The sequence below is a fragment of the Perca fluviatilis genome, chromosome 13, assembly GCF_010015445.1.
Source record: "Perca fluviatilis chromosome 13, GENO_Pfluv_1.0, whole genome shotgun sequence".
Lineage (NCBI taxonomy): Eukaryota > Metazoa > Chordata > Actinopteri > Perciformes > Percidae > Perca > Perca fluviatilis.
In genome coordinates this window covers 3,025,477-3,050,826 of record NC_053124.1, presented here as the reverse complement: position 1 = coordinate 3,050,826, position 25,350 = coordinate 3,025,477, and the positions used below count along the sequence as shown (strand labels likewise).

The following is a 25,350-nucleotide window of genomic DNA, read 5'->3' as shown; positions in this document are numbered from 1 at the left end:
GAGGATTTTTTCAGTGTGGTAAATAAGTAAATGATCTGAATGCTTCTTCCACCATTGATTAATTGTTAGTTGGTTAGGGTTACCTTAACTCTAGTCTATATCCTTGACGTTCCACTTCCGGGATTGCTCCGGTGCTGAAGGAAATTCCGCCGGATGCATGTATTTTCCGTTTCCTTTCGCTTTCTTTGTTTGGAATTTCAAATTCGGTGGATTAATGAGTACTATTTTTGACTGCTCCTCAGATCTCTGCAGGGTAAATCCAGACAGCTAGCTAGACCGTCTGAGCTTTCTCTCGCACGACTATTTTGACGTTGTGTATCAGAGGAGGGCTCGGGTCTCTGTCAACATGCAGAGAGGACAGATATGCTCATGCTTATGCGATCTTGGGTACCGAAATTTGGCAATCGTTTGACTTAACGTGAATCGGTCCTCGGTAGTACAGACGTAATTCGGTTGGTACCCAAAAAAGTACAGAGTTCAACCCTAGCCACTAAATCGTTGCAAGGAATAGTTCTTTTTTTGTTTATCAAACCTATTGTTTTTAAGTCTTCGTATTAGTTACTACAGCAGCGTAGTCCTTTGAGCTCTTATAAGAGAGCACTGAAAGTGAGGTTTCAAATGTGCTCCATTCTGTGTTGATAGCTGTACAGAAGTGGGTTGTGTTCACACGTCACTGCCTCTGTTGGGTTTTTCTGTCAACATATTGACTTGATCCTCCCACTTATCTGATCAGATCTTAATGGCTGCTGGAAAATGATGTTCACTGTTAGGATTAAACACATCAATTCAACCAGAAAGAGCCAGTGCCTGACTTCCACCACGGGGGATCAATAAAGAGAATACATTATTATCATAAATTATTATTATTTTTCACTTTAAACTCACCCCTGGTGTTTTTGCCCAGTTCCCAGTGAACACAGCACTGATTCAGTTTAGAAACCAGTTCATGGCAGGTTGGCATTGGACATGACGGTTGGCACTGGGCATCACGGGGTGATGGCACGGGACAACAGCAGTTGTTATCTGATAGGGTAATAATCTTGGCAAGCAGCACAGCCAGTTCAGCTCATGTGTTGATGCTGATACCAGAGCTGTTGAGAGAGACATTGTTATTCTCGCCACTTATACCCTTTTTACACCTAAATGATGCAATAGAATAATTTCCCAATGCCAGTATAGGAGAGAGTGTGCCTTTTTAATTTTTTTTCCCTTGTGTGTCAACTAGTAGTAAACACTAGTAAGCAACATGGAGGCTTGTGAAAATGTTTATATCTGTTTCTTATTCAGTCTCTCTTTAAAACCCAGACCCGACTAATTTGAAACGATGATCAAGCGCTGCCTAGTTTCGCATTGCCAGACCTTCCTCCACAGCGCTGCGGAGGAAGGTCTGGCTAGTCCACACAGCATTCCGTGATGGGAGAAAAACATGCTTTGGTTTATTGGCATCTCTTTAAGCAAATCACAGTCCTATTGGGCGGCAATAACGATGCCTCTGCAAAATAGGCTCGGGAAGGAACTTGTTTTGGTGGAATGTGTATTTTCAAAAGTAGTTTTAGTCGTGCAACAGAAAACTCAGATTGGACAGATAGTCTAGCTAGCTGTCTGGATTTACCCTGCAGAGATCTGAGGAGCAGTTAACCATAGTCCTCACAAATCCACCGGAGGTTAGAACGCCAACACAGAGAAAAGAGGAAGGGGACGGACATCCGGCCGAAAATGAGGGATATCCGGCAGAATTTCCGAACAATCCGGTAAATGAATCGTCGTCGATATAGACGAAGCGCTGCTTGACCGGAGACGGACAGAATTTGTGGCTGAGATGACAAAGAGTCACAGAAGTTACCGACGGAGGCGACAAGCGGCATATCACAGCGCCAGAAAAGGATCAAAAATGAGCGTGTCCACCTGGGTGTCGTGTTTCCATCCCTGCAGACTACTGCAGAGTCATTTGTCCTGGGAATGAAAGCCGATTGTATCCCGTCCCACTGCAGTCCAAAGCCAGATGTTTTTTTGGCCAGTGGGAAAGGTTGTTATTGGCAGCTGCAGTCACAATAGGTGGTAAAACAAGCCTACTAGAAGTGCTAGAAGCATTGTCGCCAAAATAAAAGTGCACAATTCAACTTATCTTAATTTTAAAGAATACAATAGCATGGAGTGTATTAATCCAACCTTGAAGGGTGGAGTGGAGCCACTTGAATGCAACCAAAGGAGCATGAAAACCTGTACTGTAAGTGCCCAGTCAAACCATAACGTGGGCCAGCAGAATGCAGGATTTAATAATGTGTCTTTGCTGCAAGCTTAGTGATGTACTGTCTTCTGCTTGTGCTCTTGCTATCTGGACAGTCAGTTAAGGGCTGTGTTATACTATTAAAGAAGTGGTGTCACGCTGGAAGGCAGAGTGAAAAGCAAGCCATCATAGAGAGAGGGGCGATGCAATATCATTTAAATATGGGGACAAGGACACACACTTCAGGCCAGACGGTTTCTGTCGGAAGACATTCATAGCGTTGCACTCGGTTGTTCACACTTAAAAGGGACGGAAATAGTTGTGTAAAGAATGGAAAAAGAGAGCTTGAGAGAGAAATTTAAACCCTGGCTCGTTTGCAACCTCCACACAGCTCACGACGGGAAGTAGGTGTGAATCTCGGATTGTCGTTTTTTTGGAAAGTTATAGAAATGGTTGGATACCGTAATTTGATATCGGACAGGTGTGTGTGTGAGTGGGACGGAAGGCAGGGGGTTTCTGAAGCTACTTGACCATCCAACAAACAGATGGAGTATACTGGTTCCCTCAGCAGTTACTGGGAACATATTTGTGCTAAAGGTCAGTACTCTCAGGACCTGTGTAATTCGTTAACAGAGCAAATGTGTGTCAAAGCAGATCACTCCATGGGGATTTACTTCGCCACTGCGAACTAATCCACTGATCGCACCCATTTCTTTTGAAATGAATTAAGTTGGGTTTAAAAATGTTGCCATGTGTGACCAGGCACTAAAGGCCAGGGTATGCTTGAAAAAGTGTTAATACACTAATAAAAGGCGGGTTGAAAAGCCTGCCATCATAGAGACATAATAATCATTCAAATAGAGATAACTGCGCACGCTGTCGGACAACTTTCCAGACAGGCCATTTTAGTGTTTCTAGTGCACACATTTGCATATGGAAAGTGACAAGTAGTTGTAATTGGAAAAAGAGATATTGACAGAAAAGGTCAAACCCTGCCTTCTTTCCCACACCTGGCCAATCTCTGTGTGAAGTGGGGGTGATTGTCACTTTATTAGCTTCAGAGATTAACAAAAGTGACCTGACAATTCTGACATTGGAAAGGTGTGGGCAGGCAGGTTGATTGAAGTTGGTTCTTCAATCAGTCATGGTTGGTTGAAGCATACTGACTTCTTAAGGGTCATATGTGGAAAAGAGTCCCTCTGTCCCTGCCATCCAAAATATAGATTGGACAGTATTTTCCCAGTGGCATACAACTAAATCTAAACCATCTACTCATTTTGGCCAGCATATACAGTAGCCAAGTGTGGTAACTGTCTCTTTGTGTCAGAACTCCCTGGGGTTTACTTTAATGGAAGCCTCTGCATTTGCTCTCGTAACTACTCTGCACCAGATATTTCCTGGGGGGAAAAATCCTGTGGACACAGCAGACTGTTGTGAAATAAATACAGATATGACTTCTTATCACCAGTGATGGCTACAACATAAAAAATAAGGACCTCGAGGGTTACAATTTTGTAGTAAGGTTGACAGGCGCGGTGTTATTTAGTCGCTCTTCAGTGCTAGTTCCTGTAATAAATCATCGGCTGCTCCACACACAAACCAAAAGCCGGTGTTTGCCATCATAAAAACCAGGCTCTGATGATATTGACTTATTTGCATTTGTCAAGGCTTGCAGAATGTAATAGTTTAGCGCTTGCAGTGTCTCAAGGGATTTCCAAATGCAATGAGCTGTGGCACATTAGAGAAAGCAAGTGTTTGGTTAAAAAGGCCATGCACGAAAGCATGAGGAATTCACACTATAATCAGTGCTTTCCCCCTTTGGATTCCCCGGCCTTGTTCACTGCACCACTCTCCCTAACAGGTCCCCTGCTTCAGCCTTCAAAATGTGCCACCTCAGGAAATACTGCAGATAAAATTACACGGCACGCACTCGAGCTGAGAATGACTCCATAACCGTGGAGATTGTATTACAGGCTCCTTTGCAAATATGTGTCTTTTTTTCCCCTCCTTCTCCAAGTGAGTTGTGTGCAGTCCTTTTCTCACTGGGAGAGTTTCAAGGAAAATCCTCCCCTTGGATACTCTTAGTTATGTGTTATGTATCACCAACCAACCGACCTAGGATGTCCAGTCCATTCCAGGAGTACTTTTTATACGGAAGTCAACATACGGAGTGTTTCAAACCCCCTACATCGCCAGCCTCGGGTAGGTAAGGGAAGGAAAAGATGGTGGTTTTGGTTGAAATCTGACGTTACTTTACTTCCGGTTCACGCACACGATGCGGAAAGTGACATAGCTTTGTCCTGTGTTTCTTCGACCCATCCACCACCCATACCTGCCTCCTTATGCTGAATTTGGCACTCTAAGGCCGGTTACACACTGGATGCGTGGCGTGTCAGCTGCGTGGCGTGTCCGTTTATATTTCGGCTCCCATGTTAACAGATTAGAGCTTACACACTGCCTGTGTTACACGCACGTCTCAGCCGCGCCGAAAATGCGTGCCTGCTAGAAATAGAACCGACGCCTATTTTTCACGCGACACACAAGCGAGTTGGAAGCGTTTCCAGGCAAAATAGAATAGGAAAATATGTTTATATGTCATTTAGACACACATTCATATTAATAAATGACATGTTGATGTTTGAAAGTCTCTAGATTTTGATATAAATGCAGATATATGAATGTAATAATAAAAAAAAAATCTATTTTCTAATGCACCTGTCAATACAGAAGGAAATATTCTGGAGCCTATTTTGCCGTCAATACTGCCGACGTTGTCTTTGCTGTAATCAAATCAGTATATATTTATGTTTAACATGGTTTTTCATTTTATCAATGGGAAACGTGTGTCCAGACAAGGCTAGCAGCAGCAGCGCCGCGTCAGACACCTTTCTGGTGTGTAAAGACATAGAAAACGCCACGCAGCCGACACGCAACAGAAACGCCACGCTCACGCCACGCAGCCAGTGTGTAACCGGCCTAATACTTCATCGCCCTACTTTCTGCTAAACTAAATAAACTAAACTAAATAATAAATAAATGCGGAAGCTGTTCGTGTTGTTTACGCCTTTAAAACTGAATTGAATGCTTCTGTATTATGTAAATGAGCCCCACATTGCTTTGCCATGTGACTATTGCACATCCATTCGTTGCCATGTCGATGCTGAAACAGTATATCACGTCAACATCGACCTCTTGTCTTTCTCCTCTCCCTTTCAATAGCAAATTGTTTTTGTCCCGGCTAACAAACAGCTGAGTGAACCGACAGCATGGATCAATAGGAGTAGTAAATTATTATTATTATTATTATTATTATTATTATTATTATTATTATTATTATTATTATTATTATTATTATTATTATTATTTTGCTTTATAGCCCCCTTGAATATTTTGAGCTATAGCATGGAAGCGATGTGAAGACAAGATGCAAGGGGAATGGAAAAGGAAAACAAATGGAATGTCTTTGTTTCTCAATATAACGGAGAATGTGCAGTGTTTGAGCTTGCGTCCTTGGGAGTTTGCACTTGGCAAGCTGAATTTCCAGAGTCCAGGCTTGTGAGGATGCAGCACACTTCATGTGCCCTTTTGTAATTGGGACACCACCAGCTCAGCCAGATCTGATGATCAGGCTTCAACATAACTGTACACCGCCCCCAGAAAAAACCGATTTGGCAGCAACACATATCAGATTTAATCTTGAAGACCAAAAGTTTGTCTTTCAAAAGAAATTGTATCTTCTTCTTTTTTTTTTTATTATTAATGCTATGAAGACATAAAGCTCCCTGCTGGCTCGCGCTCTGCTCTGCTCACATGCTCTGCTCACATGCTCTGGATGTAAAGCACTTTGAGTGTTCGCTAAAGGCTCATTTATGGTTGTACATAGTCTGCAGAGCCTATTCCGTAGCCTATGTAAGTGGCCTACTCAATTGTGAGGATTCATATGTGTGCGCTTTTGTGTTTTGCGTTGTTCTATGGTATCTCTTGGGAGATAATATTAAGAGAATGGCAGAGCTGATACGTGTGTGTGCGTGGTGAGCGTGTGGTAGAGCGAGTGAGAGAGTGACGGGGATTAGCTTCGGAGCGAGTACTGACTCTAGAGGCACAGACAGAGAAACAAAGTGTCTCCCCTGTTCTTTCTGACCACGGTGGGAAATCTGGAGCAGGAGAAGTTAACCCTCTCCTTGATCTCAAGGAGAACCAGGAAATGAGTCGGGGGGAAATGCAACGCTACCAAGCCACGGCCAAACGGACCAATCACAGTTGTTGTGGTCTGCGTCGCCACGACATGTAGTTACATTTCTGGGGAGGTGCACATCAGTCTATGCCGTAGGGTCCGTATTGATGCCTACCTATGTACCTAGGTACCTACGGCGAAGATTCAACGCAGAACCATAAATCAAGCTTAAGGCCTAGAACAGGGCTATATAAATGCAGGTCATATACCATTTACCTTATGGGGTGACCGGGTCCTCATGTCCCTGAAAAAATGACAGATGTTCCAGTGGGCATTATTTAGATAAATATATCACGTTTCAAATCTACACATTTCATTTATTCAGTTTTAAAGTTCATTCGTAACCTGTGAAACAGCTGCTGAGCAAACAATCTATTAGTACCTTAATGTAGTACCTATTCTGGGGCTTTTGCTCATATCTCATGATCTTCATCAGGAGATAGAGTTTGCCCCGTTGCTTTTAAGTGAGCCAACATGGCCAAGAAGTGCTTACTCTGAACAAAAGAAAATTGTACATACAATTTGATAAGAACTGGGCAAACTCCATCTACTGATGAAGATCATGGCATATGATCGAAAGCTCCAGAACAGCTACGTACTAATCCTGCGGTGAGATTGTTTTCTCAACTGGTTGATGCCTTGTCTAAATAACACAATATAAAAATGAAACTCTTAAAGTTTAGGGCTGGCTCAAGTATAGGGCTGGGTATCGTTCGATACCGGTACCGATACCAATACCACGCCTTCTATACCGGTTCCTAAACGATACTTTTTTCGATACCAATTTTATGAAACAAAAAGAAATTACAACATTACACATTACACGGAACAAATCTTTTTATTTTTCAGCTCCTACTGTGTGAGCCGTCTCTGTGTAACGTAGAGTTTTTCCTGAGTGTCTCTACGACGTGTAACGTTAGACAGCCAATCACAAACATTATGAGATCTTGGTAGAAGCATGCTGCATTCTTATTGGCTCACTGACGCCGATGAGATTTACTCCTTAGGTATTGGAATTGGGTATTGAATAACGATCCTCGATACTTTAAAGAATATTTTTTGGGGCATTTTTAGGCCTTTATTTCCACAGGACAGATGAAGACATGAAAGGGGAGAGAGAGGGGGACGACATGCAATAAAGGGCCGCAGGTCGGAGTCGAAACCTGCGGCAGCTGTCAAGGAGTAAACCTACATATATCGTGTGCCTGCTCTACCAACTGAGCTAACCCGGCCACGATCCTCGATACTTTAGAGGATATTCGGTCAAAAAATGTGCGCCTAAAAAAATTATATATGCTGGAATAGTTTCCAGTCAATAGCTTTCCCTAGATGTCACTTTTTCAAGTGCTTTGATGATTTAAATCTTGAGCTAGCAAGTCATTCCTGCTGTGTTTAATTAGCTCCTCCATACAGCACTTTCACATCCACACTGTGGAGGTCGGGCAGAAGCGTTATGTTAATGTTCGTTTTTCAAAGCTTTCAAAGCTTGTGTCATAACTAATTTCATACGAGTGATTTGAGAGTGAATAACCTCCACATTCTCACAGACTATCTTCGCCTGTCGGAGGGGGGTCTCTGCCGGCTGCCGTTAACCCAAACATCTCTCTGCTTCCACCGTCGGTGTTAAATGTGTTTGGTTGAACTCTGCCACCGCGGTAATGATGGCAGCAACTCATAAGTCAGCTGCCAGATTCATCAATGCAAAGTCCTTCTGGAATAGCATGGCATCCAAAGAGTGAAAGCTTTCACATATTTCAATGCTTTTTGTTGTATTTTTTTTTTAACCAAACCGCAACAGAAAGAGAGAAAAATAAACCTTCTAGAAAAAGCAACCAAGTGTTTTCCCTAGTTTTGTGGAAGAGATAAGTGCACGTATTTGGCGGGGGGTCTAGGGGTCCTCCCTCAAAAAGCAAATGCAATTTCACATAATTTTTTTTAAATGTATTTGGACCATATCTGTGTCTAAAACATTGGAGAAGCTAGAGCAGATAATTAGCAAGTTTTGTCTTTTTGACATTTTGGTATTTATTTAAGAAGTCCACTTGGGACCAACTGCAATCATTAGATCTGACAAAAAACGCAGGGTTCAACGCTAAGGTTTTTTTTCACTTGTCTGGTCGGGCAGGAAAAAAAATTGCCCGAAGTCAAAAAAATAAATAGCGTTAAAAAAAGTCCAAAAGGACCAAATGTAAACGTTAAAAAAAAAAAAAGTCAAACGTTGAAAGCATCAAAACTGCAAATTCAAATTAAAGGATTATGATACAATGACACCTGAACGGACAAGTTAAACGCCACTTGCTCAAAGTGGCGTTTAACTTGCCCCGGGTCATCGGGCAACCCTTATTGTTGAACCCTGAAAGTTAGTTAGTTTTGATGCTCACATTGATTTTACATTCATTCGGCTTAGGGGGTGCCCAAAAGGGCTTGGGTGCTGCCCCTAAGCCTTATAATGGTAGAAAAAAAAACCTTGCTTCTTAACAAACCAAGAAGAAAAGAAATATTTAAGGTCATAGAAGCACTTTTACTCGCAGTCTATGGAATGTTGTGGAAAAAGCATGGAAACCTACAGTACATCCATCAAACCACTGTAAAAAAGTGGAAACCTTTAGAGTTTAGGGCTTCATCATCATCTGTAAATAAGGCTGAGATGGCGCTCTCTGCACGGAGAGAGGATAACAGCAGCATTCATAGCTGACTGGGTGACTGTAAAGTTTAACACATGGCCGCCGGATCCTTGTTGGCAAATCACTAACATAGTTATGGAATGAACACTTAACCAGGGAGAAATCTGACCTCTCTACGGTCTATTCATTAAACCCTTTTTTATGTGCCTGCCCGGTGTGGAAATGTTCCCAGCAGCTCCCTGAAAGGGCTGAGACAGGACCACGATCAGCTGCTAAATTAATGATGTGATACATATGATTCCTTTATCCGACATGCCCTTTTGACATCAATATCAATTCATGATCGTGTGGTTTTAAAAAATAAAGAAAAAAAAGAAAAAGGAAAAAAAAAGGGAAATATTCAGGCGTGCATGCATCCCCCGTGTTGATCTTGCATGACAGGACTCATTCCTGTGTTCGGGAGCTCATTAGAAAATCAATGAGATATTCAGTGTACATACACTTACAGATTGAGTTGTGTGTGTGTGTGTGTGTGTGTGTGTGTGTGTGTGTGTGTGTGTGTGTGTGTGTGTGTGTGTGTGTGTGTGTGTGTGTGTGTGTGTGTGTGTGTGTGTGTGTGTGTGTGTGTGTGTGTGTGTGTGTGTGTGTGTGTGTGTGGTTTAACTATATTTGTGGGATACAAAAACTGGGAGTCCAGTACACGTGTGGGGTCCCGACAGCTTTGTGGGGCCAAAATGCTGGACTCCACAATTTAAAGGGCTGTTTGAGGGTTAAGGATTAGGGATAGAATTAGGTTATGGTTAGGGTGAGGGTAAGGGTTAAGGTTAGGCATTTAGTTGTGATGGTTAAGGTTAGGGTTAAGGAGCTAGGGAATGCATTCTGTCAATGACGGGTCCCCATAAAGAGTGTGTGTGTGTGTGTGTGTGTGTGTGTGTGTGTGTGTGTGTAAGACTGTGATTATATATAACACAGATCTTCTCTCTCTTGTTTCAGAATCCAGAAAGAGCTTGCAGAGATAACCTTGGACCCACCGCCAAATTGCAGGTAGGAGCCTGTTAATTGTGTGTTTTAAAAGGGCTATTCTCCCCCGACACCTGAGGCACTTTGTGTGTGTGTGTGTGTGTGTGTGTGTGTGTGTGTGTGTGTGTGTGTGTGTGTGTGTGTGTGTGTGTGTGTGTGTGTGTGTGTGTGTGTGTGTGTGTGTGTGTGTGTGTGTGTGTGTGTGTGTGTGTGTCTGAGCCTGAGCCTGAGCCTGAGCCTGAGTGAGCCGTGTGAATGGATTGTGCCGGCTCAATGAGTCACATGAATAGCATAGGTAGATTATTGTGCTGTATTTGCACCACTGTTTGCTCAGGCTGAAGTCTAATGAATGGACCTTGTAGGCAGTCTGAAGCATGAATATTACTCAGGGTTTCAAGGAAAAATAAAATAGATTTATATCTGTGCCATTGACCTCATAGAGAGTGTTTACCATTAGGCTCACTGTATCAACAGTGTTTGCTCACACTTCCCAGAGGGTGGGATAGGCACTGTGCTGTGGCTCCACCGGTTTGCATGGTTTTTTATTTTCCTCCCAAGCGTGGTGAAAGACAGCGATACGCTCCTGCCAATCAAGATCCGAGTAAGAGCTTTCATTGTGTGCGGGTTTTGTTGAATAAGCATTTGGTATTCTTCTCAAACCGATGACTTTTGGGAGCAGTGTTAGAGGTGGAGGTAACGGTGAGCAGTGCATGCACCAAGTTCCTGAAGTCCAGGCATTTCCTGTGGGGCTGAGAAAGCAGGGAAACTTCGTTGATGCATGGAAGCTCTCAGGCATGTAGGCCACAGCTGGGTTTAGTCGCTCCAAATATTTCTACCCGATGCAAAAGAGTTTGGACGCACCGACCCAGTGTTTTCTCTTCCAGTACCAATCCTGATAGCTGATGTCTTTCTATGTTCTCATGATGATGTTGCTTCCTTTTCTGTGTTGTTTTCTTTAGGGACCGATATTTGATTTTCTCCATATCGCCCAGCCCTAATTCAAAGCTTTATTTTTGGGAAGACCGTAAGAATACACCTCAGGTGAACAGCTGCATCCATTGTTTTCAGGGTTTACTGAAAGATTTGTTTCTCTTCTTTTGTAATTTTTGAAAAACAAATGCTACATGTTCAGCACCCGCTGGCTCACTATGTTATCTCATCAAAAAGATGTAACATTATGAAAGCCATTCCCCCCTTTTGAAAAGTTTGTATCTGCATAAATGGAGGTTGAGCCTCTCACCTGTCACAATAGAACAATTCCTCAACCACGCTGCTTGCAGTGTTAATGCACAGCCACAGTGTATGTTTTATCAGTGACAGAAAACCTGTTTTTATGAAGGTACTATATCTGTCACAATCAGAGCGATCTCCTTGACACGCTGCAGTTCTGTTTGTCGGCTCTCCGATCTCAAAGACGAGGCTAATCTGGCCGAAGCAAGCCTTTATGTTTCCTGACAAAGGGCCAAACAGCAGAGGGGGGAAAAAGAAATTTCACAGGCAGACATTTGTATAGAAAATGACATTTTTGTGTTAAGGGAGGCTTCCTTGAAGAATGTCCGTGCTGAAAGGAGCCCTCGTGAAAGAATGAAAGGAGCTTGGCTGCAGTCTGGAGACCTCAGTCATATGTGAAAAATTATACTCAAGCTGCTCGAGTGTATTTCAGCGGCAGGCAGGAGATTCGAGCTGGGGCGCGCGCTACTTGAAATGTAGATTCCTGTATTCATATTCCCCTTGGGGTATTTTCCTCACTCTAACTGCTCCCGAATCCCCACCAAGGCTGTCACATCCCCCGGTGTTTGATTTACCCTATACGTTTCACCACAACAATCCTGATTCAGCCCGTTGTGTTGTACGATAAGCACTTTGTCAGCATTAAAAACCTTCCTCCGAGATAAATTCCCTTTTAAATTGTACTGTACCTCCTCACGCACTGTCTGTGTGAACAAAAGGCTCCACGTCTCCCCAGCCCTTTTCCTCACCTACTAATTGATCCGACAGTGTTAAATAGGCTGTGTTCGCTGAAAGACATCAGATGTGAGGGGTTGTGAGCGGATGCTGTGATGCAGCTCATTACCCCACAGGCTTCAGCTCCCCCAAGCATAAAGCACAGCTCATGATCACAGATGCTCCTACAAAACATTCTCTCTGACTCCTTTTCTGCATTGCCTTTCCTCAGGAGAAGGAATGGTAGTGTAATAATAATAATAATGTTTATTTGATATAGCACCTTTTACAGACAAAGTCACAAAGTGCTGCACATGATAAAAAATGGTTAGAGTACAGTAAGATCCAAACAGTAAATTAGCAAGCAAAAGACAAATAAAATACCAGTGGAAATAAAAGATATTAAAAACCCAAAGTTACAAACACGAGACAAAAGCAAGTTTAAACAAGTGAGTCCTACTTTTTAAAAGCATCAACCGAGACTGCAGAATGTAAAGGCCTCTTTACAGTCGCTGCACCAGTGTGAGGTCAAAATGACGTAGATCTCGCTGGCGCACTCCATTTTTTTCAGCGCCGCACGACAAAGCGGAAACAGGAAGCACGGACGAGTTTGAGGGCAACCAGATGCCAGGACTCTCAGAGTGACTGCAAGTCTCTCTTGTAAACTTACTGGGTCAAGATGAGTTCTTTTATGGTGAATGAAAGGCTTGATCTGACGAAGTAGGTCATTGAATCAAATCGAATGCTGCTGCCAGTTGTTTACCTTTTTCTTCTTCTTCTAGTCCGTAGAAAGAGCAACATCGGTAGCCTTTCCTCATTAGTGACTCTGTTCAGGAGAAGACTGAACAGAGGTCTACCGGTACGCCTTAGACAATAGGAAGGGCGTTCCACACCGCTTCAAAGGAACGGTCACCTTTAGTTTTTAAAGGAGTACGTGGGACCACCAGTAATCCCTGGTCCGAAGACCTGAGGGACCTGTTAGTAACGTAAGGATGGAGCAGGTCCGAGATATAAACAGGTGCCTGACCATGCAAAGCTTTATATGTCAGAACAAGAACTTTGGCCACGTCCACACGTACCAAAACAATCTTTTTTTTTTTTACCCGTCTTCCCTGGAACTGTGTCAAAAAAATGTGCGTCCAAACGGATCCATTTGTAAAAGACTCAGCGCACTACTTCATATACCAGGCCTAAAGGTGGCGCTGCGTCTGCTACAGAAATTCCCAAAAACAGAGAAGAAGAGCATAGTCATATCACTTCCCATCATAACATGACCATCATTCATGGTCTAATAACTTTCACCACTGCTCATTTTATAAAGGCCGCCGCAAGAAAACATGTCTTTGTTTACATTGTATAATGTGCTGTTGGATTGCTTTTTATTTTGCAGTTCTGTCTGTCTGCAGAGGGAAGTGTCAGGGAAGCCAAACGGGAGCCGTTTTCGAATTTTTTCACCCTGGGACCAGGTTTCAAAAAAGTGCGTTTTCAGGCAGTGAGTTTACAGGTTTCGTTTGGACGACCGGCCCAAACAAAAAGCGTCTCCGTGTGGATGGCCCCTTAATTGGATCCTGAACTTGAAAGGAAGCCAATGTAACCAGGATAAAGTAGGAGTGATGTATGACATCCTGCTGGGCCTGGTGTAATCCCTCTTAGGGAGGAAAATAAAAACACCTTTAACTTTAACTAAGACAGCATGCCTTGTTTTACAGATCAGTTGGCTTCATTTAAAAAGGACTAGTAAACTAGTTTTCTTTGGAGCCGTATGAGGAAATATTTTTCATCATTCTTTTTAATCATCTTTGTCACCCTGCCAGAGAGTAATTAATTGAATGTGACAAGCACTCTGGAAGGGTATGTAAATAGCCCCCACACCAGACACATTATATCAGCCCGGTGCTTGGTTGGCCTTCGTGTGTGTGTGTGTGTGTGTGTGTGTGTGTGTGTGTGTGTGTGTGTGTGTGTGTGTGTGTGTGTGTGTGTGTGTGTGTGTGTGTGTGTGTGTGTGTGTGTGTGTGTGTGTGTGTGTGTGTGTGTGTGTGTGTGTGTGTGTGTGTGTGTGTGTGTGTGTGTGTGTGTGTGTTCGTTCAATAATTACCATATCCTTTCATGATAGTCCTGGCAGCATTTTGATAAGAATCCCCCATCGGCTGAGGGGAAACAATGTGTGGATTCCAAGGGGAATTGGCCATTCTCTCTCTCTTTCTTTCTTTCTTTCTTTCTTTCTTTCTTTTTCTCTCTCTCTCTCTCTCGGTCTCTCTCTCTCTCTCGGTCTCTCTCTCTCTCTCTGTCTCTCTCTCTTTCCTTCTTTCTAAATCGCAGCTAGACTTTGTGTGTGCCAGAGGTATATCCGTGAAGATCTTAAGAAAGAAATGAAAGCAATAAGGCAGATGAAAGTGTTGCTGCAGAATGGGTTGAATGAGAGAAATGTAAATCCATCCCTGTCTATTGAGTTGGAGATACGATTGACACAAACCCAACTCGGCTTTCATTGTCTGCCGTGGAGCGCTGATTCACTTCCTCAAGGGACGGCGATAGACGCGTCAAAACAAGCAAAAAACAGCCCAGCAATTTTATTAATCTTTAATTTGGTGCAGATTCAGCCCTGAGCGTTCCATAACACCAGTCTGACCTGATGTAGACACACACTTTCTCTGGTGAGCAGTGGTGGAATGTAGTGTACAATGGAGTACATTTACTCAAGTATTTGAGGTACTTGTACTTTAATTCAATTCAAGAGTTATCTCGAGACAACTTACAGATAGAGTAGGTCTAGACCAGACTCTATAATTTACATACATAAATTAAATTATAATTAAAACTATAGTCAACAATATAACAACCTACAAGTCCAGCTGAAATGATTAGACCATTAAACGCACAATTGGTTGGATCCTTTACACTTTCTAAAGTGTGAGGATTTTTCTGCATTGAGTACTTTTAATACTTCAGTACATTTTCCTGACGATACTTTCTACTACTAGTAATGCTTAATACTTGTAACAAAGTATTTTTTACAGTGTGGTATTGGTACTTTTACTTAAGTAAAGGATCTTAATACTTCTTCCACCACTGGTTTTGAGTCATACACTCATGACTTGGGAAATAAGTCTTTCAAAGGCAGTGATGTATCTCAGTGTTCCCACCACTGAGTAGGTGTAGTACAGTTTCCTTAAAGAGACACTAATCCACATAGTTTCATCATTCTGCTGTTCAGTGAAGGCTGATATATATATATATATATATATATATATATATATATATATATATATATATAAATACACACACACACACTCTAATTGGTTGATTGTGTATAAATGGTCAGAAAATAGAGAAAAATGCACATCACATTTTCCGAGAGTCCAAGGTAGACATCTTCAAATGTCTTATTTTTTCTGACTTACAGTCCAAAACCTCAAAATATTCAATATGCTATCATTTATAAAAGGGAAAGCAGTAAATTCTCACATCGGAGAAGCAAATAGTTGCTATTTTTGCTCGATAAATGACTTTAACAATTAATTGACCATCAAACCACCGGATGCCCGTCATTCTCGGCCGGATGTCCGTCACCTTCCTCTTCCTTTGTGTTGGCGTTCTAAAGTCTGGTGGATTTGTGAGGACTATGGTTAACTGCTCCTCAGATCTCTGCAGGGTAAATCCAGACCGCTAGCTAGACTATCTGTCCAATCTGAGTTTTCTGTTGCACGAGTACAACAACTTGTATGAACGTACACATGTTCCATCAAAACAAGTTCTTTCCCGAGGCTATTTTGCAGAGGCACCATGTCTCCGTCCGGTACTTAGCGCCGCCCAAGATGATTGTGATTGGTTTAAAGAAATGCCAATTCAATCAGGAGAGACTTCATTTAAGAGTGAAATAAGTTTAATGAACATGGTGCATGATAGGTTGGTATGTTTAGAGTCTTTGGTGATTAGACTCCATCCCAATGTTAAGTTATGAAGGGGTATAGAGGCCATGGATATATAGGAATATCCCCCCGATGTAGTCTAGAGACTGGTGGAGGTGATGAAGGGATAAAGGAAGCCTTAAGATCTGGATGGATGTGATGTGGGACTTCTGATGGAGGAACCCTGGGTGGGAACGATGAGAACTGGAGGTTTTAGCCTGAAATGACAACTGACAGCAGCAGATAGTAGAACAGATTTAGTTCAAAGTTTGAATGCAACAACGTGATGAGCTAACCAGTAGTATGTGTGAAGATTTGGGTTCAGAGAGGAGTCGGGATCTCCCTGAAGTGTTGCCCGAAAGGAGGATGATTATCAAAAGCATGTCATGTAAAGAAAAAACTTAGAGGCAGGGTCACAGGAAAAAAGAAAAATCAGTATTCATAAGTCCTGATAGTTCATATTTTGTGTAAGTATATTTAATTTGAACTCTTTTTGTATGAAAGAAAAATCCAATGAATTATTCAGGAAAGGGCTGGAGATGTTTTCCGGGCTCTGGTCTGGCCAGCTGGACAGCGGAAAGTAGTTTGACTTTGAGTCAGGCTTTCTTCCTGCTGCTTTTTTCCTCTCCAGGATTAACCGAGAACTTCTGTTTAAGTAAAAGCCAGAAAAGATGTTTCATTGGTGTTGGTGAGGTGATTCTCCTCATGCATCGCTCTCATAACTTTATGTTTTGTGGGAAGCATCAGGCTACATTTACATTGCTACGTTTTGGTTTTTAGTTGGAGTTCTGCCAAAAGCGATCTCCGTTTAAACTAACCCTGCCTAACCGCATATCTCATTAACATTCTCGTACACTGGGCATGCGCTTGCTGGGGGAAACAGGAGGCAGCATGTACACTCCGCTGTTGCTGGTAGTTGCCATGGTAACGTTAGTAGCTCATTCTCAGAGAATGAGACGTCATGAGCGATTGGACCCAATCAGGCGGCGAAGAAACGTTGGTGTCCGTGTCGGTGTCACCAAAGGTCTCCGTTCGCGGCCGTTGAGACAGGCCGCAGAGACCGGCTGCAGATTCCAAACCAAAACGGGTCAGAAGTGTTTCCAAATGTCTCCAATTTAGGGGCTCTGAAACGCCAGAGCAGGGGGAATGAGAGGTGTGAACGGAGCAAAAGATATTTTAAAAAGGTAGCGATGTCAATGTAGCCTCAGTCTCTAAGTGGCTGTTACAGAGACCTGTAATACATCAACGTCTTGAATAGGAGTCCTATATCAGTATCCTATATAAAGCGTTCTAGTCTGCTCAAGTGTCTAATGCCGCCACACGACAACATTCCAAGATGTCAGTAAAATGGGCGATATGAATTACCTTCCACTCACTTTGCCGTCTGTAGTCTCTCAGTGATTGACAGAGGAACAATTAGAGCAGGATGTTATTGACTCCGGCGCTGTGCTGCCTGTCAGCTCCTTTCCAGCCATAATAAATATAAAATAAATACAAATGGAGCTTTTACTATAGAGATGATGAATCCAAAAGCCAGCAAAGCGTTGCCGACATGTTGGAACCAATGAAAAAACATTTTATCTACGGACTGTGAGACGTCTTTCACCAAACACCATTCAAGATTATTTTTCAAAGCGAGGGCTTCATGGATTAAGTGGCTTTGTTAGACACTTCTTTGACTTAAATCAGCAATTTGGGATCACTTATAACTAGATATAACACACGCTCTTTTTTTTTTTTTTTAAGAGAGTCCTGAAAACACAATCCATTTATAAAGTGGTGAAATAAAATACAATCCAAGAACACACTTCCCATCATAAAAACATTCCCAAATATGTCACTAGGACTGCACCGATCCTATCCTTTTTTTTTTTCAAGCACAGATCCAGTACCAGTTCTCTTTATCCTCCGAATCAGACAACCGCAAACGTGTCGGACTCAAATCATTCTTCTATGTGTAAGGTAATATGATGCTGTAACTTACTAGAGACATTCATACGTCAACATCCTTGTGCATAATTACAATGCATCTACTTCTTCATGGCAGACACGGCATCGTGTTCAACTTGTGTAACGCACACGATTACTGGTGTGTATAGCAGCTGTGAACAGAGTCGCTGCTGCACTCACTGTCCTCTGTGTGTCCACAGCACAGCTGAGGCAAAAGACACTGTTCACTTTCATTACAGGCTTCTGCAGCTCTTTATCTCAATTTTTCCCCCCACTGAACCAAACACGATCTGCCACAATGGAGCCTCTTTGTAGTGTTTTTATCTTCAGTCGCTAGGGATGTAACGATAAACTCAACTCACCATTCGATGCGATTCACGATTTTAAGCTCACAATACGATTTTCTCACGATTTTTTTAATACGGTCAAATTTAAACTATTTAAAATATAATAACAATGACGTATACCAATAACCTATTTCACCAGTCAATTGCTGTTAAATGACAAAAAGAAGAAACACTAGAGGGCAGAAGGGGGATTATCCGTAACATTGAATGCACCATGAATCATTATTCAACTTATTTACACAACCTTATTCGTTTAACAGTAATTCAGTTAAACTACGAACTGTCACAGGAAGTGCTTTTATTTTGAAGTAGCCTACCCGGAAGTTGTCTGTTGTGTACTCTCGCGAGCTTGTGTGAGGAGATGAACGTGAGACGCTAGATGCAAATATGTCCGTCATGCTTAAGTTTGTTCCTTTTCTTGTTTGTAGCATATTGAACAGTAAAAGACAAGAGTTTTTGGTCGTCATTTGAAGCCACTACACTACATTAAGTCCTGTTTACAGCGTTTAGCTGTCAGCATTTTTACCATGTTTAAACCAGCTAACTTACTAGCTAACGGTAGGCTAACATTACATGCTGTGTAATGTTAACTACCATCAAGCCCTAGGCCATAAAAATGGCATCCATTTAATTTTTTATCTCAACCGGTTGTAATCTTTACACATTTATACGGTTATACTGTAGCAGCCTGGTGTCGTTTTCAGGCGACTTTATAAAGGTAAACATAGTACGAAAGTTCATAACACTAACGCTCTAGTGAGGTGCTGCCTGAACATTCTTTCACAAATACTGCATCGGTCGTCATTCGTCAGACAGTCCGGCAAAAAGGCAGGTCTTTCCATTCATTTTTAATGCCTGCAGCAAAACGTTGAGACCAATTCCACTTTTGGAGAAATACTACGGAGGAGAAAAAATATTCGCTGTTGAGAAGTCCCGAAGCTTCGAAGCTTGAAAAATGGTATTCGGTACAGCCCTACGTCCCTACCAGTCGCTAAACCTTTTTAACCCAGTTTTGACCTCGGGGGGCCAAAGTTCTTCCTGTACTGTCTGTTTTCTTGCATTTGTCCGGAATCCCCATTATACAAAAAGTAGATCCGACCAGGGTTGGTCCGACCAGGATTGGTCAACTAGACAATTAGAACGTGATCAAATCAGCACGACGGCACTCCCAGAGTCGTTTGAGCACACCATGCTGATCACTAAAAGTATTACTGCGCCATTTCCATGGCAACATTAAAGAGTCAAATCAAAAACCGTGGAACACGCAGAAAGTCTCCAACATATTTATATAAAGTGATCCATCGGAATAAACGCTCTGGAGTTAACTGTTAATGGAAATGTTTAGATCACATCAGCACGGCGCTATGTTAAAAATAGCTCCTACATGTAAAGGTTGCAGACATACAGTAGCTAAATGTGTCAATAGAAAACTACCTTTTTTTTCAGTAGATGTCTTAGTTACAACAAGATTGGGCTGTAATTTCAGTGTATCAGCCGAGGTATGCAGGCTGAGAGAACATGACTAATGCCTGAGAGACCCTTGAGTTTTTTGACGATTACTCCCACTCATTTAATCAGTGTTGTAATCTAAAATACTTCTCCTCAAGTATTAAGTATACTTTTCAAATATCTTTACTTTGTTATTTATATTTCTGGAAACTTTTACTTGACTACATTTCCTAAATAAAATGTATACTTTTACTCCACTACATTTCCCCTAAGCATCTTTGGTACTTGTTACTACAAAATAACCGAGTGTACATGTGAACATATCAGAAGTCAGTTTGTTAGACTGCAAAAAAGCCGTCTGACGAATCATTTCTCCTAGATTGCAAGTTTGTGCACGCTCCATTCCAGTTGGTGACGTAATGCCTGTTTGCCAAAGAAGAGGAGGAAGCATAATAATGGAGCGTCATGGAAACACCTGCTGCAGGCCGCCAACGTCAACAGAGCCGCTGACGACCGTGGTGAATGGGGGGGGGGGTGATGAAGATAACGTTCCACACCGTGGCCGTATTTGCAAAAGACATGTTTTCGTACGTTGGGGTGAAAGATTCTTCCTCACACAAAAAATATTCTTCTGTTTCTGTTTTTCTCGTTGTTGATGTCAGACTTTGAATTGGATGTTTAAGGTGTGGAAACCCTGAATATTATGCTAATATTTAAGTACATTTATTATCAGAAAATGACTTTTCATACTTAAATATCAAATACTTTAAAGTGCTCATATTATGCTTTTTTGCTTTTTCCCTTTCCTTTATTGTGTTATATATCTTTTGTGTGCACGTTATAGGTTTACAAAGTGAAAAAGCCCAAAGTCCTCCCCAAAGAGACTTACCATCTCCAACAGAAAACACTGTTCACAAACTGCGTGGGTCACTTTGTAACACACGTTATAATGCTCGCATAGCTGCTAGCATGGCACGCCCTCATACTCTGCTTCTGACTGGCTAGTAGTCCTTACCTAGGTACTGTCAGGGCACGCCCTCATACTCTGCTTCTGACTGGCTAGTAGTCCTTACCTACTTACTGCGCATGTGCGACTCCCAACAAAGATGGAACAGAAGTGAGATGTCTCACTCTGTAGCTAAAACAGAGAGCTCAACACACAGGGGGAAAAGAGGAGCTGCAGCAATGTGCATTACAACAAAAATATGGTGTTTTTTGATAATTAAACCATGTAGACCTATTCAGATATAACTTCTAAATACAATTATGAACCTGAAAATGAGCATAATATGAGCGCTTTAAGACTTTTACTCAAGTAATATTCTAAAAGGTGACTTTAACTTCTACGTCATTTTCTGGTAAGATACTTGAAAGCAATACTTGAGTAAAAGTGCAAGTACTTTATACAAGACTGCATTTAATGAGGAAATCAGCAGACCCTTTATTTATGAGGCGCACACTACCAGCAAGAAGTCATGCCAAGTTCAGTATATGAAACAAACCAGCTAGAAGACTTATATTTAGCTATAAATACGTCTTCTCATCTGCGGTCCATTGTCTTTCCTCTGCAATGTTGGGGTCAGGTTGAAGTGGTCTGGCCCGTAGTTCAAGTCTGCAGTCCAGCCCTGCAGCATCCCAGCCAGCTACTGTAACTGCAGTGGTCCTGTCAGATAAATGGGAGGAGGAGGTCCAGTTTGTTATCACGAAAAACATCCCGCGGAGAAACAGCTGGCCAGTGGGCACACCAGCTGTTGAGCCAGCTACTCACCGCTCCAACTAAAAGCTGCATTTGTTCATACACAGACCCTGAGAGGAGGGACCATTCAGTTAAACTGTGATCACCACAACGACCAAAAGCTGGATAAAATGATAAGGTTAGAAAGCAGTATGTGTAAGGTCCTCGGTGACCCCCAAGTTGTATCAGAATATTATATTGATTTTTTGGACAACGATACGATATTTGCGGATATCTTAAAGTCTGACATGACACGATTTTGATTTGATTCAATTCAGGGGCCTGCGATTGATATGAGATGATATCGTATGTCTATTTAGCACAGTTAGATTTATATCAACCCAACAAAAATAAGAGAGACTTAGGTCCGCATATTTGGCAAGGGTTTAGTGGTCTTTTCCTAAAATAAGTGACATTTTTCAATAAAAAAAAGAAAAGAATATTGGACCGTTATTATTACAATATCTGTGTCTAAAATGTTGGCAAAGCTAGAGCAGATAATAAATGACTAACCCTCAAAAAACGCAAAGACATAACTTTCTAAAGAAGTCCAACTACAATCATTAGATATAGTTTGGTTTTTTTTCACTGTTTTTGGTGCTTTTTTGCCGCATTTCACATTCATTCAGCTTAGGTACTGCCAAACATGGCTCGGGTGCTGCACCTAAGATTTAGAATGGCAGGGAAACCCCTGCTATTGGTGACGAGTTATTTACCTCAGTGTGTTTGGCTCATGGGGAACGGTGCTAAGGCTGTGGTTTACTGCTGAGAAATACCACAAGTGTAGGCGCTCACTGCTTACAGGAGTGGATTATAATAACAACACGCCGTCATATGATAACAACACAGTCTGCAAGGATGAACCAAGCTTTTGTCGCCACTGATCTCATTGCATGAAGCTCATGTCAGAGTTTTAAAATAGCTGAAATATGTCCACAACACGGTAGTTTAACCGCAGGTATCTATCCTCATTCGAGCTCAAGGTTGCAGCTCTGGAGACGTTATTGACAAAAAAGACACTCTACCCTCCCTTGCCTGTGTAATATTAGAAAGCAGTCATGCTGTTAGTGCCGTTAGCTTTGAAAGCACACGGTTGACTTAGTGCGTGTCACTTGATAGCTGCTGTCCAAAAATTATTTGAACAATATTTCTTACATTTTTCTTAAGAACAATTCAGTGATATTTAAACTTTGACTCACTTCTTGACTGAAGGGCTTCCCCCAGCGTTAACCATTGGGCCAATAGTATGTGGACTCTTACACGTACTTCAGTGATGACGTTTATGGTGTGGACTAGGCCCTTATTTCCAATTACAGAAAACGTAATGCTACAGCGCACACTGATATTTTAGACCGTAGTTGTAAACCAATGGTTTGAACTTGACTGGGCTGCACACATTGATTATTTTCTGGATAAATGGATTAGTTGTCTGGTCTCTAAAATGTCAGAAAATGGTGAAAAATGTGGATAAGTGTTTCCCAAAAAGCCCAAGATGACGTCCTCAAATGTCTCGTTTTGTCCACAACTCAAAGATATTAAGTTTACTGTCACAGAGGAGAGAAGACACTAGAACATATTCACATTTAACAAGCTGACATCAGAGAATTTAAACTTTTTTATTTACTTAAACCGATTAATAGATTATCCATATAGTTGGTGATTAATTTAATAGTTGACAACCAATCGATACATGTTTGCAGCTCTATTTTCCAAGGAAGGTTAAATGTCTCATCCCAGAGACTTGCTCAGTTCTCCTTGGATACTTAAAGTGAGACTATCTCGACATTTACAGACAGATGCACACAAGCACACACAAGTGGACTATTCATTCCAGAGACTCGTTCAGGGATTATGTAGTTGTACATCTAATAGGGCATTTACTACAGTAAGGGGCTGTTTAGGGCCAATTTGTTCTGCTGTGAAGGATTTGAACACACTGTAGATATCATGATCTGTCAAATCACACAGATTTGTGCAGTGATGCCTGCTACATGGGGAGAATCCCAGGGGATTTGGACCCAAAATAAAAAAAACTTTTGAAAAACCCTGTTTTAAGCTCACAGATTGTTTGAGGAAGAAAAATGAAGAAGAATATGGGAAGTTGAGCAGAGAGAGAGAGAGAGAGAGAGAGAGAGAGAGACGCACCCATCTGCTTCAGAGAGGAAACTAAGGAGGAAATATTAATTATTCTCCATCTCTTCAGCCAGCTTTGCTCTCCCACTGGCTGACTGTGAAACCCTGTTTTATTATCACACCTTGTACAGCTCTCACCTAGTGCTGGGCGGTATGCCGGTTTATACTGCATATCGGTATTAATTTCCCGTATGATATGAATTTTTCATATACCATAATACCTGTGCATTGCCGCAGAAAGTGCTACTGCCGAAGTAATCTGCAAGTGAATTGAGAACCGGACCCCTGTTAACTGCGCACCCTTCTCACTCATAGTAACTTTATAACACAACAATTAATAACCCACAACTGCGATTTGGATATTGCTATAGTCTGTATTGGGATTTTGATAAAATTGTGATTAACTGTGCAGCTGAAATCACAGAATGATTTGAAAAGTATGCAAGTCATGTGTGTTTATTACTACATATCACACCCTGTATGATTTTATCATAATACTACATATCACACCCTGTATGATACATATCACACCCTGTATGATTTTATCATAATACTACATATCACACCCTGTATGATACATATCACACCCTGTATGATTTTTATCTGCAGACTGACAGGCCGACTGACCCAGACTGGAACAGACGTCAGGCCCAGATCTTATTCAGATGTTGTGTGTCGCCTTGTGCTACATTTATGTTGTTACATTTTGGTTTAAAAACAAATATCTTTTGCTACGTTTCCCCCTCTCATTCCCCCTTCTCTAGCGTTTCTGAGCCCCTAAACCGGAGACATGTGAAAACACTTCTGACCTGTTTTTGGTTTGGAATCTGCCGGGTTGTGTTGCAGTCTCAACGGCCGCAACAGCCGCCAACGTTTTACCGCCTGATTGGGTCTTATCGGTCTTGACGTCTCGGTCTCTGAGACTAAGCTACTAACATTACCATGGCAACTACCAGCAACAGGAGGAGTATACATGCTGCCCCCTGTTTCTGTCCAGTATACCAGAATGATGATGAGATATAAGGTTTGGGCGTGTTAGTTTAAACAGAGATTAGTTCTTCTACTGGAGCGAAAAACAAAAGTGCTCAGAGATCACTTTTGGCTCAAAACTCTGGTTAAAAACCCAAACGTAGCAATGTAAACGTACCCTAAGAAGTTTATCCCTCTGGTGATTATCCGACCTGCAGTGCAGCAGTAGGGGATTCTTTTTTTCCCCTCACACGTCCGCCACCGACTGAATTTTTTTCCAAATTTTCCGAACTCTGGCTATGTTCACACTTAGCGTCTTTTTTGACAAGAAAAGTTGTTATCACATGTGAAAAAATGTAAAATGTATTTGAGTTCGGAGTTTAAAGTCAGAATTCTGAGTTTAAAATTAGAAATCTGAGAAAAAAATGTCAGATAATTGTAAAAAAGTTTAAATTCTGACTTTTTTTCTAAGAACTCTGACTTCAAACTCATAACTCAAATACATTTTTCACATGTGGCCCTAACCTAAAAAAAAAAGGCCCACTTAAAAAACATCAATATCTGTTCAAGTGTAAGCTATATCTAGAATATTTTCACGGCTTTACTTTGCTTTATGACGGGGAACTGAAGCTGTTAAATCCAGCTCTCTACAAAGCCACCAGCCTCTTTCGACAAAAGCAGTTATTTTAACTGCTGGTCTACTCTAGAATATTACTGCGGCGTTTTTGGAGTCTGTGATCAAACACAAAAGGAGGGTGCTCTTGTCCTGTTTGTGTGTCGTAGGATGGGAAAGTATTGTTCCTGTGTCAT

At 41.7% G+C, this 25,350-nt stretch overlaps 1 protein-coding gene across 1 annotated transcript in view; it reads left to right on the top strand.

Moving 5' to 3' along the window:
• Positions 1-25,350, top strand: part of LOC120571806 (ubiquitin-conjugating enzyme E2 E2-like) — a 103,534-nt gene that overhangs the window by 8,116 nt on the left and 70,068 nt on the right. Inside the window, exon 3 of the mRNA XM_039820901.1 lies at positions 10,079-10,129. Coding sequence (XP_039676835.1) covers positions 10,079-10,129 — 51 coding nt within the window. The remainder of the gene's footprint in view (positions 1-10,078; positions 10,130-25,350) is intronic.